Source organism: Passer montanus, unplaced genomic scaffold, assembly GCF_014805655.1.
Source record: "Passer montanus isolate IOZ18808 unplaced genomic scaffold, ASM1480565v1 scaffold142, whole genome shotgun sequence".
Taxonomy (NCBI): Eukaryota; Metazoa; Chordata; class Aves; order Passeriformes; family Passeridae; genus Passer; species Passer montanus.
Window position 1 is genome coordinate 54,976 of NW_024361164.1, and position 25,322 is coordinate 80,297.

Here is a 25,322-nt window from a genome sequence, read left to right on the forward strand (position 1 = left end):
GGATATCCCACAAGAAGACCTTTACAGTTTGAAGTCAGTTTATCATTGAATTTCAGAGTGGTTTGGGTGGGAAGGGACCTTAAAGTGCCATGGCAGGGACACCTCCCAATATCCAGCCTGGCCTTGGGCACTGCCAGGGATCCTGGGCACTGCTCTGGGAACCTGTTAGGAAGTGCCTGTGTTGTCTGCACTGTCCCAGCAAGTGCCCATGCTCTGCTTCTAAAAAAAGGAAGTTTTTGCCATAAAAATGTAGCAGGAGCAGGTGGAGAAAAAAAGTGCTAAGTTTTGGAAGGTGCTGAGGGATTTTAGCATCACATTCGCTGGGTGATGCTTCCCTGGATCTGTATTAGAGCTCCCTTGAAAAACCAAACAAATCCATAATTCCTGCTCTGCCCAAATGACTTCCCTCAAAAACAGAGGAACTTGGATGATAAATAGATGGACTTAAGCATGTTTATGAATTGCCAAAGCCTCTTAAGCCAAGTTGCTATTTTATAGCAACAACAACAACAACAATAATAATAATATAATTAATAGAATATTTAATAGAATTTCTAATGGAATTCCTAATAGAATTAATCATAGCATAATAAGAATTTGTAATGGTGATGCATATTGTTTTTGAGGCTGAAAAATACACACATACTAAATGATCAGGAAGGACTTGGGATGAAAAGAATTGTTTTCACCACCAGACTGGGCTCCCTCTTCTCTCCTGCTCCGGCTGGGAAACACTTTGCCCCTTCCCAGGCACACCTCACCCTGGGAGAGCAGCAGGCAGATCATGTGGCACGTGTCATTTCTCACCAGGCTGGGATCCACCGGGAATGCTGAGAAGAAGATTTGCAGCTCCCTCTCCTACGCCGGCACCGCTGCGGCGCGTGCCGGGCTCAGACCCAGCCCTGGCTCCTGCAGCAGCAGTGCCGGCAGCTCCGGGATCCTCCCGGTGGGCTCTAGCCCCTGGAGCTGTCTGATTTATCTATTTCAGGGTTTTTTTTCCCCCGTGTCTTTGTTTTGGGAGCACAATGGCAGCTGGGAGCCACATCTCCAGACGCTGTGTGCAGGGATGCTTCTGCAGGGATGCTGGGCTGGGCTGGAATCGGAGCCGTCCCTGACAGCTTGACTGGCTTTGTGTGAGTCTTCCTCCTTTTCCGGATACAATTTTGATACGATACGGATTGAAGCTATTGATTTATCAGCTCTTACAGTGGAGTGTGCTCTGCTGGTTGCTGTGAGAGCAGCAGCACATCCAATGCAGTCGGTTCCTGCCGCAGATTCCCCAGCATGCGTGCGGCAGCCTCACCCACCCTTGGATTCCTCTGCCTTAAAAATTGCTTTGTCAGATCAGGGATCTTGAGAGACGCTTTAGTCACAGTGTGGGTTTTAAAGGACTTTTAATTAAATAGGAAACCAGAAATATTGGGCTGCTAGATCTTGATTTTGTATGAAACTTGTTCTGTTTGCCTTTAACGAGAATGCCTGGCAGGAGGTGCTGACAGAGCTGATGCCAGAGGTGCTGTGGGATTTTCTGACATCAGATGTGCTGGTGCAGATCTGGCTCCTGTTTGCAGCCCCTCATACTAATTGTGGTGCTTTGTGCAGGGAATTTGTTTAGGAATGCTGAGATTTTCTTTCCCTGTCAAAGCAGTCAGTTCAAAGAATCCAGTTGGGGGAGGATTGGGGAATTTGTTTAGGAATGCTGAAACCTTGAGATTTTCTTTCCCTGTCAAAGCAGTCAGTTCAAAGAATCCAGTTGGGGGAGGATTTGTTGTGTTGTTTGTTTTCACGGGGATGGAGGGAGAAGAGGCAGCAGGAGTGTTTCTCATACCTGGCTCTAGCAGGAGAGGCTACTCTGCTGCTCCTGTGACTGATCATGATCTTTAAGATCCCTTCATCTCCTTGTAAGTGAGAGAAAAAGGTAATAGCCATGACTCTGTTCTTGACTCAGAACTGGGCACTCAGAAGCCTTGTCAGGTTTCTGACCTGTGTCCAGCATCCCAGGTGGGCAGATGCTGGACACTGAGGAGACAGCAGCTTTCAAAAACTAAAATTCTGTGTAAGAGTTAATGGATTTTCTTAATGCTGAAATTTTTTAAAAGATCACAAAAGTTTTTCTCCCTTTCACAGTGAGATGCAAGAGAGTATGAATTACTGAGTCAATATTTACAATATTATTCACTTCCTTCATGGCGTTTGGTTGTTTTCTCTTTTGCTTGATAACTTCTGTAAAGCTTCTTAAACAGGTTCTCAGTCTGTGCTGGTCTTTATTTTAAATTAACATGGATAGCTGTGTTCTCTAGCAATGATTTCACAACTGATTTACTTCTGGTGACCTATTTTAGCTGTTGTATTGAAGGATTTGTCAATAACTTTGGTGTTTCACCACCCTGGCAATCATTAGAGCAACTGAGTCAATTGAACTTCAGGAGTGATACTGTCCCTAAATGTTGTCTGAATAGTAGGTCATGTCTATAAACAATAGGAACAGCTACCTAAAATCATGCATAAATAAAATATCTAGGAGTGTTGCTGCAATGACAGAGTCCTGATGTGCACACAGAGGTGGATGGAAATACAACACTTGGAAGTTCAAAAAATGTGAGAATTAATATTCCCTTAGAAACAGTAATCTCCCCTTTTCTGCATGTGCAGTGAGATAACTTCATAATTAAATGTGGTATTGTTCCCTGCTAACCTTGCTCCTCCACTGCCGGGAACAGATTATGCTTAACATTTTGATTTGCAGTGAAGAGAAAAAAAAAAATTTAAGTAGTTCAGTTATTCAGCTCTTAACTGTGGCTGTTCCTTTCCATCCTTGGTTTCCCCCAAGCTCCACCTTGCTGCATCCAAATCAAATGCAGCAGCAGTTGTATGCTGACTGAAGATTTAATATTTGCTGAGTCATCTGATTTATTTTTTCCGTTCCCGCCCGCTAAATGCATTTTGGAGATTAATTTACCATGAGCTTTCTTTCCCCCTTAATATGTTGTGTAACTTGCAGGGAGATCCATCCCAGACTCTTGATTCCTGTTCCTGTTCTCCAACCCAATGGCTTTGGCAGCCTGTTGTCACCATTTTGTGTCCCACCATTGAGTGTTGGGGCGTTTTGGGGAGCAGGACCCCAGATCTGCTGCCCCAGCCCCTCCCTTGGCCATGGCTTGTTCTCAAGGCAGGGTTTGATGCCCCTGGGTGTAACTGTACAGCAGAGGAGTTGTTTTTTCACATGATCAAGGAGATTGATTCATAGAATCATCAGAAATCTTAGGGTTGGAAGGGACCTTAAAGCTCCTCCAGTTCCACCCACCAAGCCCTGTGTAGTTTTGAGCACTTGAAAGGATGATGAAACCTTCAGGGTTTGTCTTTTGCTGATGATCATGTGTCTTTGGATAAATACAGGGGTTTACTCCTGATTTTAATCCTGGGACTTCCTTGTCTTTTGAAATGTTTAGTCCTTACAATTATTTTGCGTTTGGATTTATGTTCATTGCTCAAAAGGGTTTTTCTCCATGACTTGGAGGTTGCCTGTGGGGGCTCATAGCCAGGGGCAATTAGGGATGATGATGATGATGATAATGTTGCAGTTGTATTTGCAGTGTGACATCCTTCTGGCAATCAGAGTGCAAAAGGGAACTGGGCAAGTGTCGTGGTCTGTGGCCTCCCTGGCAACTGTTGGCTTGTTGGGGTGGGTGCAGCTCATCTAAAATCAGGATTCTGCTGTAGCCAGACGACCTTCACATGCAGCTGCTGTGTCAGCAGGGAAAGATGCGGAGGTGACAGAAATGGCCTGGCTGGCATCTGTTCAAGGTGCCTGAGCATTGCTTCAGGAAAGCTGAGGGCTGGGAGCATTTCACCGAGGGAGGAGGGAGCAGAAAACTTCTCCTGGCCTGGGGTGTGGTTCCTCTCTTGTTGGAGGTGGGGGTAGGCTAAAATTTTTAGTCCCCATTTAGTTCTGCTCTTGTGCTACAATTCACAACTTCTCATCAAGCCACGTATAGCTCAAATGTAGCAGAGTGGATAAAGTTAAATTATGGCACAACAGGCCCCTCCACCAAATAACTTGTACAGAGCTATCCAGAGATACAAATATATCAAAATGCAGTTATATCATCAGAACACATCAGTGCTAAACCAGCTATTGAGGTTTTTAAACAGCTATTTAAGAATTCAGTTATTTCAAAACCGTTTTTAAAGATTTTAAAAGCTTCCCCTTCCCCTGCCATGGGAAAGAGCTGCTGAAATACAGCCTGAATTTGAAATCCCTAGGTTTGCTTTTTCCCAGTCTGTGGAGTTGGGCTTCTTTTTGCTCTCAGCTGCCAGAGACTCCATGTACTCAAGCATCTGTATTGATGGGTGTATCTATTGTTTCTAATCTGGTCAGTTGATCAATGAAGAGCAGCCTGTAATTAATTGTATAATATTGTACACAATGTCCCACTCTGCATTTACACAGATGGATTTGGGATTTGTTAACTGTAGCTGCTTTTCTAAACAGTTTCAAGAGGATGTAATAAGAGGTTTTATTCTTCCCAGCTTTCCTGGTTTTTAGCGAACAAATAATTTTAAAGGGACTCATTTTCAAATTTCATATTTCAAATTTTTTTTCTGGATCTCTTTATTCCAACACTTAATATTTTTATATTTTGATGTAACAGCCCAAAGTGAAGGAATTCTTTGAAGATGCACAGTTTGGTTTATATCTCATTGAGATATCTGTGGGATCAATAGGAGCAAGTAAACCTTCCTTCTGTCCCCGAGGACCTCATGGATTTCATTGCAGTGAGCTGGGGCAAAGGTGGAAGGAGCCGCAGAGCCAAGCAGCAGTTTCCCCAGTTTCAGTCTGCCAGAGGGACCTTTTGTCCTGCTGTTCCTCTGAGATAGGTGATGGGACTCAAGGAAAAGTTGCATCTGCCTGACGTGTCCACTATGATGTTCTACTTGTGCTGTTTTGGTTCTCGTGCAGATGGAGGGAACGAGGAGCCAGCAGACCGAAGACAGGCAAGTGTAGACTCCCGTCAGAGCCGAGCTGGCCAAGGTAAAACCTGGGTGTTGTTCTGCCTCGGGGCCTCGTCTCGTTTGTTCACCTTTGCTATTTCCCACGTGTCGTGTTTCCCGTCACACTCTGTGACCTGACAGACTTTGCACCCGTGGTTATTGTCCACACAGCTGCCAAGGTGCTGAGATTCACAAAGCAGACAGTCTTTGAGTGGCTGAAGGAGTTTGACCTGACTCCTGTGCAGCTCAGGTGGACCTGCAGAGCTGGTGTCTCCATCCTGCAGCCACAGAGTCTTCTGCTGCTGGAATTCTTCAGCACATACCAGCCCAAACCAGCATTATTTTTCCAAGTTTTTACTTGTCTTCCCCCTGATATCAAAGGGGGAACGTGGCAGGTTCACCACAACCAGGTTATCCCTCCCCAAGCCCTGGGATGCAGTGGAGAAGGACCTCTGTGTACCTGTCTGGGGGCTGAGCAGCCCCACCTTACATCTTCTGCTTCGGTTTGTTTCATCCTGCAGGAAGAGGACAAAAGGAAAGAAATACTAAAACCAGGGTTTATATTCTTTAGATAACAATGCAGCAGACTCTTTTGTTGAGTATCCATCACTCAGAGTAGCTTTGGTGATTGGTTAACACTACACAGAGTCCTGTAATGGGGATTTCTGTCCCTGGCAGCAGCTGGTCTTAGATCTGTGCTGGGTTATGTGTCCTTTGAAGCAGATTTACTAAGTTTTTAAGCATTTTCTCATTTGTGAGGGTTGTGAAAATGTATTCTCAGACAGCTTTAAGACTGAGCAGTGTTTTTTGGAAGTGAGGCCTCTGGTAGATTCTATGTGCATTGACTTACTGTGTCTTTGGGATTGCAGCAATAATTTTCCTTTCATTTAGGCTCAAGCCTGTTGTTGTCATGGTGTCCTAATGACTTATTATGGGGACATTTTCTCCAGAGAATCGTCCTTTTTTGGCAGTATTCCAGTGTTGCCTGGGTGAGATGATTGTCAGTCACTGAAGCTGTGATCAGAATTAGGGGGATCGGAATTGGTAGTTAAAACCCTGAAGCTCAGAAGTGTCAACTGCTTCTTTCACACAGGATCTTTCAATTACTGTATTTAAATTTATTATTTTTTTATTTTATTGTTTTGAGGTAGCATTAAAGTAAAATTAGGAAGGAATTAGGGAATTTATAACTGTAAATATCCCATGGCAGCTTGCATAGAAGGAAGAGTGCTTTGACATTCAGGGAGAGTGGCTGTTCTTTCCCACTCTGAGCTCAGATGGAGCTGTTGCTGTGTAACTGTGTGCTGGAGGCTCTGCCATGGGTCCCTGGCATGTCCTTCTCTGTGTCTGGCTTGTGTCCAGTGCTTTCTTGCTATGGGGCAGAGCAGCTCAGATGCAGCTGCTGCTGGGAGCTATCTGAACACATTCTCTTCTCTCAAGTTCCCTTTCAACCCATCTATTCTGGATCTCTGCTGCTGTGGGAAAGGCATGGGTTTTGGCAGAGTGAGAGAGGATCTTTTTTTTGCAAATCCTTTCTCAAGAATCACCGACCTGTACCTCTTTGGTGACTGACTGAAGGAACTGCAGTAACCAGCAAGAAGTTTCAGCATGAGAGGGAATAGAAAGGGAAAAGGTTAAAAAGCTTCCAAGTTCTGAGCTAAATATTTCCATTTGGATCAGTGGATGCAATTGTAGAGGCAGGCTTTCTGCAGTATGGAAGAAGTCTCTGCTCTATGGAAGCATTTTCTCTAACTTTTCCCTGTTCTGTGTCCATCCCTTGAAATCTGTCTGCACGTGCTAATGGGTATTTTTCATGTTTATTATCCTTGGATAAAGCATCCAGCTGAAATGGGGCAGTTGTCTTCCTGCTGTCTGACCTTTCATGCTACCAGGTGTGATACCCAGGTGTCTTCAAAGCTTCATTGGCAGGACAAGAGGAAACAGCCTCAAGTTGTGCCAGGGGAGCTTTAGGTTGGAGGTTTTGGAAATATAGGAAAATGTTTTTCATGGAAAGAATTGTCAAGCCCTGGAACAGACTGGGCAGGGCAGTGGTGGAGTCACCATCCCTGGAAGTGTTCCAGGAAGGTGTGAATGTGACACTTGGGGACATGGTTTAGTGGTGATGCTGGGTTGATGGTTGGACTTGATGATTTTAAGAGTCCAACCTGAATGATTCTGTGGTAATCTTGTAAAACTCCAATAAATAGTTTATTAGTTCAAATATGCACTTTGCAGTAACATTTTATTTAAATATATTATATAAGCAAACTGTTAAAGTTCCAGTTCAGCCATCAATAAGCCCTAATTCCAGGGTTTGATAAGCCATGTATTCTTTCTGACCAAAACAAATTTCAGACTGTTTCAGGGGTTTTGCTTGTGTGTTTATTTACTCTGCCAAGGAGGAGAAAGGAATTTTGGTACATGTAAAATGAAGGTAGTACCTTGTGTATGTTTTGTGAGTTCACTGTTTTGTTGTAAAGCCTTTGAATTTTAAGAGGGAAAACTTTGCCAACCTATAATTAACTTTCACAAGCCACTGAGAACAGCACAGCTATCCAGTGGAAATCCAGTGAGGAATGTCTTTATGGAGGGAAAACATCAGCACACAATAAGAGCTAATATCTATCTTGTAACAGAGTGACACAAGTCTGGCCTTCTCACATTATTGAAAAATTAGTGACATATTAATGATAACAGTTTGGGTTGGTTTTGCAAATGAATTATTAGTTGTCTGGGTCAGGTTGTTCTTCTTGCCGACAAGAATGGAGATCCAGGTGTCCCTGGCCCCAAGTTTTCCATATCTGCTGCTAATAGAAGGAACCTTATGGCTCCTGACTCTTCCTGATCTGCAGCACCTTCCCTTCACTGTTCATTAATATTAATTACAATTAGGGTCGAGTCCTTTTGTTGTTCTATCTTCACTTGTTCTCATGGTATTCCTTGTATTTCATTGTGGATGTGTAGTGATGCGACCCCCACACGGGCTTTGTGTGTCTCTTGGGAGAGTTGGAGCTGGTGGCTGTTTTTAGAGGTGTTTGTTCTTCATTTTATTTGGGGCTTGTGGGCTTTTTTTAGGCTAAAGGTCCTATTGAAATTTAATTCAGCTGGGAGGTTTTTTATTAGAAACCAACAATCTAAAAACTATGGTCATTATATTGAAAACTGGTGACTCTAAGACTCTGAAAGACAAATTAAGAGCACTGAAAGAAATTCTTCATGGTTCTGCTGCTCATCATACAGAGAGGGGTACTGAGATACTCTTTAAAACTTCTTCAAGGGATGTGCAAAGGGAACGAGCAGTTGGCAAATCAGCTCTGCACAGAGCTCCCTCCAGCCAGCCCTTTTGGAATGATGAAAGCAGGATTATTTCCCTTACATTCTAAGTGATTTTGCTTTTCCTCTGCCCATCAGGCACCTCCACAGAGAACGACTGTGCTTTTGAACCTGACTACGCAATTCCGCCGCTCCCAGTGACCGAAGGTATGCAGCACATTCGGATAATGGAGGGCATGTCCCGCTCCCTTCCATCCTCCCCCTTACTCACACATCAGTCTATCAGTGTTCGGCTCCAACCTGTGAAGAAGTTAACTGGTAAGGACTTAAATAAAGTTCACTGGGGCTTTTAAGGTCCGTTGGTGCAAAAAAAAAAAATCTGTAAGAAAAAAAAGCTTTGAGTGGTTTCTGTGTGGAAGTCATTCGCTTGTTTGTTGCAGCTGGGGATGGATTGGATTTTTGTGTTGACAGAGAAATCTTTCTTTGCTGAAAAAAGGTCTCTCTGGTTTACAAATAATCTCTCATTTTTGAGAAATTTCTATCAGAGTGTGTTTCAGTTCCACTTTGTGTTGCTGTTATGCACAGTGGAAGCATTACAATGATTTTAAAGAAATTGATGCTTAAATTGTGAATGTTGAGAGAACATCAGAGAAATTATGAACTTCTGTAGCAAAGTTATACTTTGCTAAAAAAAAATCTGAATGACAGATTTTATTTTTGGTCGATGCATATTTTTAGATACTGCTTTGTTTATCTAACCTGTCAGGACTGTGGTATGAATACCTAGAGGTGATGCAGTAGTGTGATTTTCAAAAGCACTTGGAGTCCAACATCTCTATAAAAGCCTGAAAAAGAGTATTTCTCCTGGTAACAGTTTTTGGGAAACTCGCTTTTTGCCTAAAGTCTGACCCCCTCTGTGCCCTGCTTTATGGTCAGCCAGGGTCCTGTGCTTGTGCTGAGGGAAATCTCCAAAAAGAGTTTTTATGGAATATAATCTGATCTGTGTGTACAAAAGGGGGCTTTGATGCACTTGGGACCTTTTGTTTCCTCTGCCCTCTGGTGAAAGGAGAACTTGGAAAGGATAGGGGAGAGAGATCCTGTTCCTGTCATAATTCCATGTCTGCAGAGTGGGTGGTGAGAGCATGGGACCCTCACCCTTATGGTACATAAAAAATCTTTATATTTTAATTTTTTAAAATAAAAATCTATGTCCTAGGACCATTTACTCAGATACTCAGAGCAGTCTTGCAGTATCTGAAGGAGCCTACAGCCAAAGAGGGATTTTCTGTTGGGAACTGGAGCAAAAAACAAGGGGAAATTGGGTTCAGACTGCAAGAGGGGAGATTTAGATTGGACATGTGGAAGAAATTCCTGGCTGTGGGGGTAGGCAGGCCCTGGCACAGGTTGCTGGCTGCCCCTGGATCCCTGGAAGCATCCAAGGCCAGGTTGAACAGGGCTTGGAGCAGCCTGGGACAGGGGAAGATGTCCCTGGCCCGTGGCAGGGGGTGGACTTTGATGTCCTTTCCAACCCAAACCATTCCATAATTCTATGATAATAGAACCTTTTAAAGTTCTTAATCTGTCTGATTTTAACCAAGGCAGCTTTTCATCTGCAGAAAAGTTAAAATGTCCATTTTTGGTAAAAAGCCTCAGGAGCAGATTCCACAGAGTGAGAGTTTTCTGCCCAGAGGAACTAAGGTCACTCACTCCCATCTTGGTATCTGGGTTTGCTGGGTATGAAAACTTGCCTGGGTTCAGAGGGTGATAAATATTCCACGTGGGTGCAATTTCCACTCTGCTGAATAGTCTGGTGATTAGGAAAAACTAAGGTTCATTGTCACTCTAAGGGGTGAAGTAATAGTCAGCATAAGTAATCAGTTCTCCCCCTCCTGCCTGGTGCCACCTCTTGTTTAGCACTGGCTGAAAACAACCTTAAATCAGCACATTCAATCTCAGTTTGTTTTTTGGTTTTTTTTTGGTAATAGTGGCTTTATTAACAAAAAATAATGTGAAAAATACGGAATAAATGGAAAGAAAACTCCCCACCCTCCCAGCCCAGGTTAATAATGGAAGACACAACCATTTTGGTTTGTGTCTGCAGTAAAATCAGCACTTAAGAGTTACCATGCTTGCTGCACAAAGAGCAAGTGCTGTTGAAACAATGGGCTTAAAAATTCTGCTGTACATCAGGGGTGTGTTATTGCTGACTCCAAGCCATAACTGTGATGAAAATAATGCAGGTGCTCTGTGTACCTGCCTTGAGGACAGCAGTGCTTTCCAGGAGGGTGCTGAGGGATGAATGTATGGAAGTGCTTTTGGCAATCAGTGCCAGAAATACATGCATTAGGTTAATAAAGGAGATACTGGGCTGAAAGACTCAGCTCATGATGTTTTCTTCCACTCCTGTGGAACCCACCATGTGCAGAGGGTTTGCACAAAGCCCTGTGCTGCATCCCACTCCTCCTCCTCCTCCTCAGGAAGGAGCGTTCATTTGCATATTGTACATTTATATGCGCAGGGATAATTTTATTCATCACTGTGCTTGGCTATTGCTATTTTTTCTATTGAATGACAGATTGCAAGCGTTGGGATTCTCTTAGAAAGAGCATGTGTGTGAGTGCCTGTGCAGAGAGTGAGGAGGGGAGAATATTAGCAAGAAATTTAGGAAAGAAATCGTGTTTTTCTAACAAAACCTGGCCTGGATGTTTCAGTTTGGATTCTCAGAGGCCTGATCTTGTTGTATCCAGTGTGAATTAGCTGCCTTCAAAGAGATGGGCTGGGGAACTGGTTTTATTGCAGATCCTCTCTTTGAGAGCATTTCTCATTGTGTTTGGGGAATGTGGGAACTTTCCCCAGTAATAAAATTCATATAAATCAGTAGGAATATTCCTACAGATCAGTGGGTTCAGGCAGTTCATAGCAGCCTCTTTCCTGAAGAAGATGTATATTTTTTCACTAGATCCTTCAGAGATGGTGAGAGCAGGGCTGGGCGGGGTGGAGTCTTGCTCTTCCCAGTGATGCCAGTGAGGATCCACCACTGTGGTTCTCAACACCCTCCGGGTCCATTTGGGCTGGCAACACACAAGATTTTCTGTGCCACCATCACACATGTCATTTGTAGGGCTGGGGTCTTGTCTTCTCCCCATCCCTCATGGGATCCCTTGCATCTCTTGGGAGTAGCCATGAGGAGTGTCACATCTTCCTTCTCTGTATCTTCAGCAAATGGTTCAATATTCTTTGTAATTGTGGGACTAAAAAGCTCAGACCTCTCTACTTGAAAACTTTATTGGTTCTAGTTTAGTGGTGATAAACCCAGATTAATGACTGCAGCCCCCAGGACCACATGTTCTCTCCAATTTGTTGTACCAGCTCAGTTGGGTGGGAGCGTGAGAGATGATGAGGCACAGCTCCAGGGGTGGGAGTGCTGGGGGGAAGCTGTCAGTGCTGGCACATGTGGGAAGTGGTGAAGTCACTACTCCTGGAAGTGCTCAAAAAACGTGTGCCTCTGGCACTTGATTGCGTGGTTTAGTGGGGAATGTGGTGGTGTTGCAAGGTTGATGGTTGGGTTTGATCATCTTCAAGGTCTTTTCCATGCATAACGGTGATTCTGTGATGTGAGTGTGGTGAGGCCCTGGCACAGGGTGCCCAGAGAAGCCGTGGCTGCCCCTGGATCCCTGGAGGTGCCCAAGGCCAGGCTGGACCAGGCTTGGAGCAGCCTGGGACAGTGGAAGGTGTCCCTGCCCATGGGCACGGCAGTAGCAACTGGGTGATCTTTAATGTCCCTTCCAGCTCAGGCTATTCTGGGATTCTGCATTTAAAAATAAAATAAATCATCAAAGGAAAGGATTTCTGACAAAGTTTCAGTTGCTGAGCCCAGGCTCCAGCCCTGCAGTGTCGTGGTTGTGCTGGGTGGACAGTGGCCATTCTTTCCCTCGCTGTGTGTTGTTTGTTTGAGCACTTGCATGAAGTGAAAAGCAGCTGAAGACGGTTCTGGTAAATAATGTGTTTTTCCCCAGTGTTGCACGTGGAATACAAACCTTGGCCTTGCTCACAGCTTGTGATGGCAGATGTGTGTGAGCTGGCTGTCCCTGCTCTGCCACACCTGAAGATGCTTTGGGGGCTCTGCCAGCCTCCCTTGCCCAGCAGTGCCTGGGTTGTGGGTTAATTTGGGAATGTTCTGCTGTCTCTGGGAGGCCTGGCAGGATCTGTGTTGGTGTCAGTGCTGCTGAGGCACTCAGCCACCTGATGGTGCTGCAGTTTGCCTCATCTCAGCCTCGCCCTGTAAGGACAGAGCTCCTCACCTGCGTGGGGCTCTGCCTACCTGTGGCTACCGTGTTTTCACAGATGTTAGTTTGGGTCCCTATTAGTGTCCAGCCATTTAATAATTTCAATTATTCCAGTTCCAGTTACTTGCATGCACTGCAGAATCATGTTGTTTTGGTGCAACCCTCCAGATACAAATGTGTCTGGTCTGGACGTGATCCTGTCGGAAATTTGTGAACAATTAAACCTGTCCCCAACCAAGGGGGTGCTGCAGCTTTAAAGTATCCTAGGGCTTAGAGCCTTTTAGTATAAATTGTTCCCAGAATCCATGTCACAGCTCCTTATATGGTGCTGCCTTTTTTTCCTTTTCCTCTTGGTTGCCATGACAACAGCAGCACTGCGCCATTCATCAGCTCTGGTCCTGGGCTGCATCACCAGCCCCTCGGCTTACTCCAAAATATTCGGGAGAGCATCCATGAGTCAGTCACTCTGGTCTCCTCATCCCTTATTTCCCTGTTCTTTCAGCACTAGGAAGAGGGCAAATTAAGCTGCACCACAGAAAGAAACTATAAAAATCCTTCTTTCCCCCCCCACCCCGGGGGAGGCTACATTTGCTGCAGCGTTCTGGTAGGAATTAAAGCAGCTCTGTAGCACTGGGAGCCTTGACGAAGAGGGAAGGCTGTGTGTGTCCATGAGCTTCTCTGGAATGCTGCTGGAGCTCGTTTCCTGGCACCCAGAGGATGTGCAGGTGATGCTTGTAGGAGCAGCCAGCGCCGCAGGGACACGGTGCTGCTGATTTTGGGAACGGAGCTTGACATCAGCAGCGGGAGGTGTCACCTGTAACATCAGCCTGACGTGGGGAGCAGCAGGATGGAGCCAGCGCTGGGGACAGGGAGGGATCACAGCAGGAGCCGTGCCAGAGTGCTCTCCAGGCAGCACTACCCCTGAATCCCCAGCCTGGCTGGTGGGGAGAGCAAGCAAAGCCCTGTGAGTATTTGGACAATTTGTCTTTGGTCGGGATTGTGTCGGGCATTCCTCAGCCTCGTCTAACTGCAGAAAATCAATGTACAATAAGGGATTGTGGGGCTCCGAGTTGGTAAGGAAGCCATTACTAGGAGGGAGTTAGTGTCAGATGGAGTGATGCTGCTGGTGGTTTTTTTGTGTTTTGGTTGTTGCAATCATTTTACATAATCTGAGTTTGTCACCTCCTTGCTCAGACGTGCAGAATTTCTCATACAAAACATAAAATGAATGTGCAATGAAAAAATTTGATTTCTGAGCATTGCTGAAATAGAACTGCTGAGGAGTGACTTGAAAATGCTACAGACACCAAGTCATTTGTTTTCAAAATGTTAGAACAATGGGATTCAGATAATGTTTTCCTTTTTGTGTTCTGAAATGACCGCAAATTCGATTTGAGTGGATTATAAAACTCCTTTGTGCTGAGGGAAAGAAATATTTGCTTTTCACTGAAAGAGCTTCTAAAGTCGTTTGTTTTCAAAATGTTAGAACAATGGGATTGAGATAATGTTTTCCTTTTTGTGTTCTGAAATGACCGCAAATTCGATTTGAGTGGATTATAAAACTCCTTTGTGCTGAGGGAAAGAAATATTTGCTTTTCACTGAAAGAGCTTCTAGAAATAAAAGTAAATAAACAATCATTACCAAGGTAGAATTTGAGGAAAAACTGTTGTAGTGCCTGATGCTCATGTTGAAGCTAATTTTTGAAGGATATTGTGCTTAAAATTGTTGGTGTCAGGAGAGACTTTGCCCTTTTTAAAGTCTTTTTATACCACAGTGTTTGCTGTAGGCTTACATTTCTTTTCATTGAATTCTGTGTCATGCTGTCAGCACGACACTGATCTGAAATTCCTGTTCCTGTGTGGGAGTGGAGGTTGGGTGGGAGGCCCACCCTGTGTCTCAGAATGCATAGCAGTGCCAAGGACCCAGTTACCTGGAAGGTGCCGTTAGATTTCAGTAGTTCCAGATACATAAAGTATTTTTTCTGGGTATAATTAATTTTCCATTGAAGTTTCCCTGATTCTTTGCCTGCTTAGAGGTTTCATGAGTAGAAAATTTGTGTTTTGTCAGAATAACTGAGTTGTCCCTTTTTTAAAAAATTACCTAAAATACACACAACTTTTCCTTGTGCTTTGGCCATCTGGATTTCCAGTCCTGTTTTATGCTCTTAATGTGACAAATCTTGATGTCTCAGGAAGAATTTCTTCATGGAAGGGATGGAAGGGGCTGCTCGGGGTGGTGGTGGAGTCCCCATCCCTGGAGGTGTCCAGGGAATTACTGGATGTGGCACTCAGTGCTGTGGACTGGTGACAAGATGAGGGTCAGGCACAGGTTGGACTCGATGATTTTGGAGGTCTTTTCCAGCCTCAGTGATTCTGGGATTCTGTCTCCAGCAATGAAACCTGCTGCAGCAGGAGGATCCTCGTTCACTTACAATAACATATGCTGAGTATATTTTTCCTGGTGTGTCAGTTCTTATTATCCATTTTTGGGATTCTTCATCCATTATTTTGGGACTTGTGATTTGTTTTGACAGGCACATACTCAAATGGAAACCATTTGGGCTTGCAGAGATGGAACAGGTGGGTGAATGTGTCCCTGCGTACTCACAGATGGACTTTTGTCTCTATTAAACCAACGTAATTCTTTGTGTAAAATGAGAAAATTTCTGATTTAAATCTTCTTGGAGCTCCAAAACTGTCCATGAAATTTTTGCAAATAAATAGTGTGTCTGTTTGTAATTTTTGGAATTAAACCAAATCCTGTGTTGCAGGGTTTTTGTTTGTTGGAGACCTGTCAAACTCATGATATTTCTGCATTAATTTCAGGATAGTTTGGATGTAACTTTTATTTTCTTAAATAAAAGGAAGGAAAAAACTGGCATATCATATTTATTGGCTTTTAAAGACCCCAGTTCTAGCATGGATTTTCCTCAGTGCTGTTTTCAAGACAAGCCCTATCTGTCTTATTTTTGACACCCAACTGTCTTTCATATTGACAGAGCAGAAATTGCAGTTGAGATATGCAGAAAATCCCATGTTTTTCTCTTGTGGTGTGAGGTTGTTGCAGAACCTTTAGAATTTTCTCTTCCCAAGGGTATTTTTATTTGCATCAAGGCTGTTGGACTGCTCAGCCTTGCAGAGGATGTGGTAAACATGTCATCACAGCACTGGAGCTGAGAAAAGGTGATAATAGCTCTGCATTTCAGATTCTTGTGTAGATGCTTAAACAGAGGGAGAACCCCAAAAGTTTCTCTAGTGTAGATGGTGTTTAAAAGGCAAAAAAATTGAAACTCTAGGGGTTTTCAGATGCTCAGAGAGAGAAATTGTCCTTATTTCACACTGGAGCTGCACAAAATGGAGCATCTGTCACGATTACACTTCTGGTGTGTGAGAATTTTTAATTTTTAGACATAGCTAAGAGGTTTCTATAGCAAGAGGAGGTGGTGTAGAAAGCTCCTGTGGAGTTAAATCAGGCCATCACTCTTCCCTTGGCTACGTCTTTCCTCCTACTCCTGGAACGTGCCTTCAGAGGTGTCCTGTGCACTCGAGAGCAGAAAGGCATCCACAGGACTCACTCATGTGGAACAAGCCCTTGCATTCTCCTGGGCTGCTTGTTTTCTAAGGAAAAGGCCTCATCTCCAGCTGGACACGTTCTTTGGTCCTCTCCTACTTCTGTCACAACAGGACAGCTTGTTTTAGAAACTTCTTCCTTTGTGAAGAAGGAATGACCACGCAGAGGTGTTGGGTCACTTGCCCAAAGATTGAGCATGACTTTGGCAGAAGTTAATTTCTGGTGTCATCTGTACCTGGCTGGCTCTAACCACGCAGGAAACCTTGATCAGGCTCAGCTAAACTCATGGTCTTATCACCAGGTTTGGGATGATGCCACACATGAGATGTTCCAGCACAACATGAACAGGGTCCTGGTGGGGCCATTGCAGAGTCACATGCCAAGTTTTCATCACAGGTCCTCTGACCAGTGCTCAGACCATACAGGAGGTTGAGGATTGGGCTGGATCTTTGGCTCTGGGCCGTTGCTTTGGCACTTCTCTTTCCTTGCTCTGTGGTGATTTTCCTGGAGTAGCTGTTGATGCTCAGTAATTCCTAGATTGGAGCTGGATAAATTTCCTAAATTCCTAGATAGAGGAGTGTGAAGGAGGAATGACCACGCAGAGGTGTTGGGTTGGGTCACTTGCCCAAAGATTGAGCATGACTTTGGCAGAAGTTAATTTCTGGTGTCATCTGTACCTGGCTGGCTCTAACCACGCAGGAAACCTTGATCAGGCTCAGCTAAACTCATGGTCTTATCACCAGGTTTGGGATGATGCCACACATGAGATGTTCCAGCACAACATGAACAGGGTCCTGGTGGGGCCATTGCAGAGTCACATGCCAAGTTTTCATCACAGGTCCTCTGACCAGTGCTCAGACCATACAGGAGGTTGAGGATTGGGCTGGATCTTTGGCTCTGGGCCGTTGCTTTGGCACTTCTCTTTCCTTGCTCTGTGGTGATTTTCCTGGAGTAGCTGTTGATGCTCAGTAATTCCTAGATTGGAGCTGGATAAATTTCCTAAATTCCTAGATAGAGGAGCTTCAAGAAAGATGGAGAAGGAGTTTATAGCAAGGCTTGTGGTGGCAGAATAAGGGGGAATGGTTTTAAACTGGCAGAGGGTATGTTTAGATTGGATATTAGGAAGAAATCCTTCCCTGCAGTGGTGGTCAGGCCTGGCACAGGGTGCCCAGAGCAACTGTGGATGGCCCATCCCTGACAGTGTCCATGGCCAGGGCTTGGAGCACCCTGGGACAGTGGAAGGTGTCCCCACCCCTTTGGTTGCGGTGGAAAGCTTAAACTTGAAATTTCTACACGTGTTTCCTCTGCAGAGATGAAGGCAGGATTAGGACAATGCAGGTTTTATCCCTGTTATGCTTTTCTCTTTATCTTCTCAGCCATGGAAGTGAGTAGGTGTAAGTGAGAAAGTGGTTTTTAGAAAGGAAGTCACCAGCTGGGTGTTTCTGTCAATAAATGGTCCTGGACCTGTTGCATGTCATGGCTGTTGCCCTTTCAGCTTGGAAAGGGGCCCTGGAGGTGCTGCCTTCCACTTTAGTGTCCCCTGGTCCTGGGATATTGGTGGTGTCACAGGATTTGTGTGCACTCAGAGAAGTTTTGGGTCTTAAATCCGCTCACGATGAGGAGCATGGCACTCCTGTGTCAGTGACAGTCTGCTTCAACCATCTGTGTTCACACAAATAATCCCATGGTTATTAGATATTTCAATTAAATCCTTGAGGCATGCCATGTGTCCTTGTCCCTGCTCCTCTGTGGAAGGAAAGGATGATGAGCAGTCATCACTCCTCAAAACAGAAAGTTCTAACAGCTCCTTTAATTTTGCAAGGAAATGAAGAATTGGAAAAGCAAATAAATTACTGAAAACTACAGATGGATGAATTAGAAATTTCCTTAGGTAAAACCCACCTTGTAAATGCAGCATAATGCAGTTTTTCAAGTGTTAACAAACAAGTTCAGCTGATTCAGGCTTGTGCCTTATCAGATAAGTAGCTTCATTTCAAGGATAGAATATCCTGTGATGCTGCTACCAGTGGAGCAATACGGATCCTAAATCCAATTTCATATGAATGGAACAGTTTTGCATATGTGTCAATATAATTACAGCTCTGGTGGTATCAACTAACCCAACTAAACTAGTTTTAGCATCACAAAATTTGAATGACTTGCACAGAAATAAAATTACCTTAGCTGTTCCTAATCTCTTGCCTTTATTTTAAAATGCTGTTGTCAAGGAGTGAATTTATATTGGCTTGTAGCTGTGTCATAAACAGTGGTTTGTATAGTGAACAGGATCCAGCCTCTCACGTGCTCTAACTTGGGATTACTTGGGCTGTGAATGGTGGGATATTTTACAGTTTACTCTTCTCTCTTTTATGGTCACAACATCTTGGTTTGATCTTAATGATATGGTGGGAGAATGAATAAGATTTTGTTTACGTGCAGCTTAGGCTTGCTGCTGGCCTTTGCCCTGCCACTCCTTTTCCAATTTAATTTGCTGCTATAATTTGATACCTACCTTTGATCATTCTTGGCTCCTTGTAGAATACTTCAGCAGCGCTCTTGTGGCGCTGTCTAGAGTGCATTTGTTATTCTTTTTCAGCTCCTTTCCAAACCCCTCGTGCAGGTTTTAATTTTTTACTGCTCTAATTACAGACAATCAGAGCAGTGGGTACCTGGTGTGGGGGTACAGACAGGATGGCAGAGCTTTGTCTGGGGTGGCAGCAGAGGTAGAGCAGGTCATGAAAGCAAACTGGGCCGAGCAGGAGGAGCAGGAGGTGGCCAAGTGTCGGAACCCAGGACATCTCTCTGGATGCCCTGGATGTCTCAAAGCCCTGGCAGGGGCTCAGAGACGCTGGCAGGAAGCCAAAGACACCTGGAAATTCGACCTTAATTCATAGAGCAAATTGCCAACCTTATATGAAGAACTACGGGCCACAAAAGTTTAAGTAGGAATCACAGGGTGAAGGGAAAAATTTTGGAGCACTGCACAGGGGGGTTTTGTATGTTGTACAGGGGGGTTTGGAATCCTGTACATGGGGGTCAGGGGTTCTAAGATGGAGGGATTTGGGCGTGCCCTGTCCTCCTTCTTTCTTCTCCTTGGCATCCATGTTCAGGATGATGTTGGCATGTGTGGATTGGTTCATGGTGAAGGTGCACTTGCCAACAAGGGCAGAAAGTATTGGGAATTAAAGGTAAATATCTAATACGTAGTTTTCACTATAAAAGAGACCCCGTGGGCGGGAGAGAGTGCCCTTGGCTGCCTTGCTGATCAGACCTCGGCTGGACAGACAGAAAAACTTTGTAGATAAGGAACAATAAACTCAACTGAAGACCAAAAGCAAGAGTCCAGACTCCTTCTTCAAAGCACGGCCTGCCCAGAACCACCTTTTCCCCTGCTGGGGCAGAGATGAGTGACAGCCGACCCCGGCAGCCAAGGGTGCTGAATTCTCTGCTGGATAACTGCTCATTTACAACTCTCTTAGCTGACAGGTGGTGGTGGTGGCATCGAGTGCTCAAAAGGCCTTGGAGGGAGCTCTGGGAAGCTGCGGAGCCGCTGGCCTGGTGTGTGTGTGGAACGTGTTAACAGGAGGAGGTCTGAAGGGCAGAGAGAGCCACAGAGTCTCAGAATGGTTTGGACTGGAAAGGACCTTAGCAGCAATCCAGTTCCACCCCTGCCCTGGGCAGGGATACCTTCCTGTGTGCACTTCTCAGTGGAAAGAAAGATGGAGAGAATCCTGGATTTGCAGAATGGTTTGGGTGAGAAGGGACCTTAAAGATGTTCTGGAAGAGCTGTGTGAGAGAGTAAAACACTAGGGAGATAAACTGCATTTCAGAACTGCTTGTATTTCACTTGTTCTTTTCTTCTGTGGGAAGAATCACCAGTTAAATATATTTTCTCTTTTTCTAGTGGTTTCTAGACTTTAATTTCTGAACTAAATTAAGCTTTGTCAATGTCCAGAAAGGATTTGACTGCCGTGTTCAGCATAGACCATTTTAAAAGCCCCATGAGACACAAGCCCCTTGGTGGGGACACAGTGGCACTGGGCAGCTTTTCCTGAACTTTGTCAGCTTCATGCAAGAGAGAAGGAAATGTGTTTGCTTCAGTAGATGCTTAATTAGTTTCTGATTTCTGTCAGCTTGAAAGTTTAGTTTGAAATCTGAGCATTGTTAGAAATTGCTGTAACGGGTTCTTTCTAACCAGTGAATTACCAGGGTTGCCCATAATTTGATTAAAGTGACAGAGCTCTTTGCTGCTCTCTGTACACTAAATGTCCTTTACAGTACATCCAGGTCCTTTTTGGACATTTTCCTCATTTTTAGTGCCAGTGCAACATCTGAGTCACTGAATTACAGAAAGAACTCCAGGACAGTAGGAGATTGAATGGGAATAATACAATTCAGCACTTGTGTTTTGTAGTATTCTCCTCTCATCTGTTTTAAATTTAACATTTAATGAAATAAAACTGTTGGGGAAAGGGATAGAGGGCTTGAGGAATTCTTTTCCCTCCAGCTCTACCCTCTTTCTGTCATTTGGGAGGATCTTGGGGGTATTTGAGCAGATCTTACGTAGGCTTAAAATATTGATGACGTGGTTTCATCCCATAGTCCCAGCTCTCCAGTCACTCTATTTATTTTTTTTTAGTGCAAAGTCTGAAACTTCAAGAGTGACTGCAACAGAAATTTATTCCTTGTTTTCATAACAAGATGACTTAGAAAGCTGGAGCAAGTGGTGCTGCCTTCCTTTCTCTGCTTTCATCTTCCTCGTCTCATGCACAGGGTTCTACCTTGAGTCACAGCTGAGGAATTTCTGCTAAAAAAGGCAATTCTGAGAGGCTTCAGAAGATGCTGAAAAGGATTTTCGATGGGAAATGACATGGAGAAATGTACAGTGTGCCTCAGCTCCAAGGAGTCAAAATGACTTGATGAGTTTGGATGGGAAGGGGAAAGTCCCATCTCCTCCTCCTGCCATGTCTGTATATTAATTAAATAACTTATTTCTCCTCAAAGCTATCCCCTACGTGGACAAAGACTTGTTGGGAGCCCACATTGAAAAAAAAAAGCCTTTTCTAGGGGGAAAGTGAGGGTGTGTTTTTCTTTCTGGGATCAATAATAGGAGCAACTTTCTTCCTGAGGTTTGCCCAGAGCATTGCAGGGAGCATCTGCTCAGGGGATTGACACTGGGTTGCTCCAAAGCCTGAATGTTTTGGGCTCAGCTGGGGAGGGGATTTTGCTGGCTGGTGTCTCCAGCAGTGCTCAGTTTGATGGAAGAATCACTGTTCCATTTCTCTGAATGATAGAAAGTTGTTTATAATAATAAGCAAAATGGAAATTGAGCTGAATTCCTTTTGGAAGCACAGACTACAGCCAGGTTAGTATTTTAGGAGGAATTATTTTCTCTCTGAATATATAAATGTATTGTAAGCATCATTGTATTGCCATTATTGAGCACTTCAGGCAGAAATCTGTATTATTTTATTCTACATATATTTAAAATTCATATAAGCCTTTTCAAAACCGTGTGATTTTCTCCCTTGGACATTGATTTGGGATGTCTATTCAGACAGAAAACCATTTTGATCAATTATTTGGGAGTGTTTGTAATAATTTTGGTGAGATAGGTAATAATTTGATTTAATTACACTTTTTCAGAAGACTCATTCCTTTTTGAGGTCACTGAAGGTATTCTTGCTGACATTTTCTGTGCCTTGTTCATCTGGAGAGAGACAGAGGGGAGGAAAGAATGTTCCAAGAGGTTGCTGTGGTCCCACGAGATTGCAGAATCCACTTTAGAGAAGGTTATTCCTCAGTTTTTCAAAGGAAAAATAAATTTCAGGGGCAGTAATAGGCAAAACCTTCATGTTACAGACACCTACAGTTTAAAGAAGAATGTAGTTGATTTTTTGAGCTCTCCTTTCCCATTGCTGTCCTGGCATCACCAGCTTGCTGAACTCTCTTCCTGCTTTTATTTATCCTTTTCCTCTTTCCACCTATGTTTCCTTCAATTTTCGTGTTTCAGGGCCTTATCTCCTAAACCAAACATTTTTTCTGAAAGTTTTGGAACGAGCATGATGTTTCCAGACAACACATTGTTCTCAGCACTTTTCTGTGCTGCCCTGCCCTCACTGCTGTGATAATGTGGGATGAGAGGAGAGAGGCTGGGGAATGTAATTTAAAAAGCTTTTATAGTCTCAAATAATAGAAGAGGAAGAAACTGTTACACAATGGATTCTATAAAATAATGCTGGATTATGTAAAGAGGATGTTAACCTTCATTGCATGTATTGTCACTGGTTTAATTTTAATTTTTAAAAATATATGTACCTAAAAATCCTTGTTACACATGGCTGGTATATTATTTATTCTGGTTTTCCAGAGAAACTGTGGCTGCCCCATCCCTGAAAATGTTGGATGAAGCTTGGAGCAAGCTGGTCTAGTGGATCATGCCCATGCCCCTGACAGGGAGTGGGACTGGATCATTTTTTTTTAAAGTATTTTCTAACCCAAACCATTCTGGGGTTCCAGGATTAGTGCCACAGCAAAAACAGTCGTGTGGTCCATAATTTCCTCTTTGTGGCTCTTACCTCAGCCAAATAAAGGGTCCTTTGGGCCAGAGGAAGGATCAAAGCCTCATCACCGTGCGCTGGGTTTTGTGCAGCTGTGCTGAATGTGACAGTTATTTGTTCAGGAGCTCCATGGATCAATAACTCTGCAGCACTAAAAACATCTCAGTTCGAGGGAGACTTCAATAAAAAGTCAGCTCTGCACAGCACTGCGGAGCTGCTGGGACACTTCCAAACATGAGTCAGGCTCTGGCATGAGTGAAAGAAAGATGGGAATGGAGGATGCACTGAGCACCCCCTTTTCTCTCTTTAAATCTGAGCTTCCAAAGTTTGCTCTTCCAATCATGACTCTGGATTTTCCCAGACACAGCTCAGCTTGGGCAGGTTTTTGGGAACCTTACAGATTTGGAGGATTTAATTCAAATATCAAATTTCTGTTACAAAATAGGCTGTGGGGGTTGTGAAGGTTGTGGCTTTCCCATCCCTGGAAATGTTAAAAGATGGGTTGGATAAAGCCTTGAGCAACCTGGTCTAGTGGGAGGAGTCCCTGTCCATGCAAGGGGGATTTTGACTGGATGAACTTTGGGGTCCATTCCAACCCCTTAACATTGAGGATTTAATTCAAATATCAAATTTCTGTTGCAAAAGAGGTTGTGGGGGTTATGAAGGTTGTCGCTTTCCCATCCCTGGAAATGTTAAAAGATGGGTTGGATAAAGCCTTGAGCAACCTGGTCTAGCAAGAGGAGTCCCTGCCCATCCAAGGGGGATTTTGACTGGATGAACTTTGGGGTCCATTCCAACCCCTTAACATTGTGTGGTTAAAATTGTGCTTACAGTAGTTTAAAACACAGTATATTAATGTGCAAAATTCAATTTTTCCTCAGCTGGATTAGTAACAAGAGATGAGTTTGTGCTAAACACCCAATGGCAGGGGGTTGGAACTAGGTGATCTTCAAGATCCCTTCCAATCCAAACCACTTTGTGATGCTATGAAACATTCCCATCATTTTTGGCACGTTTTCACCTCATCAACCTGTGATAAACACAATATTTTTACACAAAGAGAGCAAATTTCATTATTTCATCCTCTTGTGGCAGAGGCAGGTTCAAAACACAGGTGAAATTCAACTGTTTAACATGGGGAGAACAGAAAACAAGGCACAAAAGTTGATTTTGAGCCCAGCTCCTTGGCCAGACTCTTCCCAATACCTGCCGTAGGAGCAAGCCAGGAGAATCCAGGCACGGGGCTGTGTGTGTTTGTGTTTTATAGTGATGAAGTCTGTGAGTAAAAGGCTGGTTTGTGTTGATGCAGATTGGGCAGTAATGTCCATTTTCCTGGTTCTTGTAAGGGGCTGGTACACAGAGAAGCTTCCAGCTTCCCAGGGATGGATTATTCCATCATCCATGCAATGGCAAAAGAATTGCTGTTTCCTCCAACATTTTCCTGTACTGCAGAACTGGCCCCAAAAATGTGCAGTATTGGTTTGAAATAACATCTCAGCTGTTGAAATTGAAGTTCTTCAGTAGTAACAAGTCAGTTCCTGTATGATGCAAACATCATCAAGGCATTGGGCACGGGACTGGCCTGTGAGGTGGACTCAGATCACAGGTGACAAGTGCTGTGACCCCGGGAACAAGGTTGTGACTTTTGTCTCCATGGAATCAATATCTTTCCTGAATTAAATGCTAGTTTTGCGGTTCTGGAAAGCCAGTGTTGCTAGTGACTGCCATCTTTACTCAATCCATTATGTTTTTATAACTGGTTATTGCAGACATCATTTTTTCTGGTGTTCTTGGAAGGATTTTCTCTGCTCAGAAAAACTCCAGTTGTGTAACATGAATTTTCATGCTGTTTAACACCTGGAGTTGGTCGGTTTCCTACAGAAAATCCTTACAGGAATAAGAGGCCTAAAGGACTGAGCAGGTACAGAATACTTCAAATAATTGTTTCATGCTTTTGTTAGTTTTTAGGATTTGTGCCAGAAGCTCATCCCATGACTGTGATCATAAGATTTGCCTTTGCTCTCAGGAAGGGGTTCAGGACCAAGGCAAACCGTTGTGCCTTGAAAAACTACTTTTATAAAAAGATCAGTGTTATCCATTAACATTTGGCTGTAGAGTGTCAAACCAGATTTTAGAGTTTATGATATTTCCATTTGTTGTTTATTCCAGTAGAAGACTAATGCCCAAATCTGAATCTGTCAGGATAATCTTCATTTGAACATGAGTCAGAGGTGCTTAATTCTTGTACATGAAAATCCTCCTTTCCTGTAATCGGGTTATGGGTGAGTTAGGAGGAGTTTTTGTCTTTTCCACACTTAGGGTATTTGTAATAAGAGAAACTCTTCCTTCTGTGATTTTTCCCCACCTGTATTTACGTGGAGAGCATTGTATTGACTTGAGCCTTTTAAAGTAAACTGTTGTCTGTGAGTCGTGGTGACATGGTGTGTCTTGGCAGGTGGAAGTGTGTTTTTAAGGCTCAAGTCATGGTTTTGAGGGAACAAAAACATAATAAAATAGATGCCAGGCCAATAGATGCCAAGCTGGACAGTGCTCTGGTGTAGTGGAAGGTATCCCCTGGCCAGTTCCAGGGAGTGGAACTGAATGAGCTTTAAATTCCCTCCCAACACAACCCAGTCTGTG

At 43.9% G+C, this 25,322-nt stretch overlaps 1 protein-coding gene across 14 annotated transcripts in view; it reads left to right on the forward strand.

The window, feature by feature from the left end:
- The window catches only part of TANC2 (tetratricopeptide repeat, ankyrin repeat and coiled-coil containing 2), a 154,024-nt gene that overhangs the window by 39,067 nt on the left and 89,635 nt on the right, over positions 1-25,322 (forward strand). For 6 of the 14 annotated variants that reach the window (XM_039700623.1, XM_039700622.1, XM_039700624.1 and 3 more), the window contains exons 4-5: positions 4,961-5,032; positions 8,404-8,583. In XM_039700623.1, the coding sequence (XP_039556557.1) occupies positions 4,961-5,032; positions 8,404-8,583 (252 nt within the window). Of the gene's footprint in view, positions 1-1,025; positions 1,134-4,960; positions 5,033-8,403; positions 8,584-13,398; positions 13,516-25,322 lie in introns of those variants that run through there. The other 8 variants (XM_039700629.1, XM_039700633.1, XM_039700634.1 and 5 more) reach the window with 5 other exon arrangements.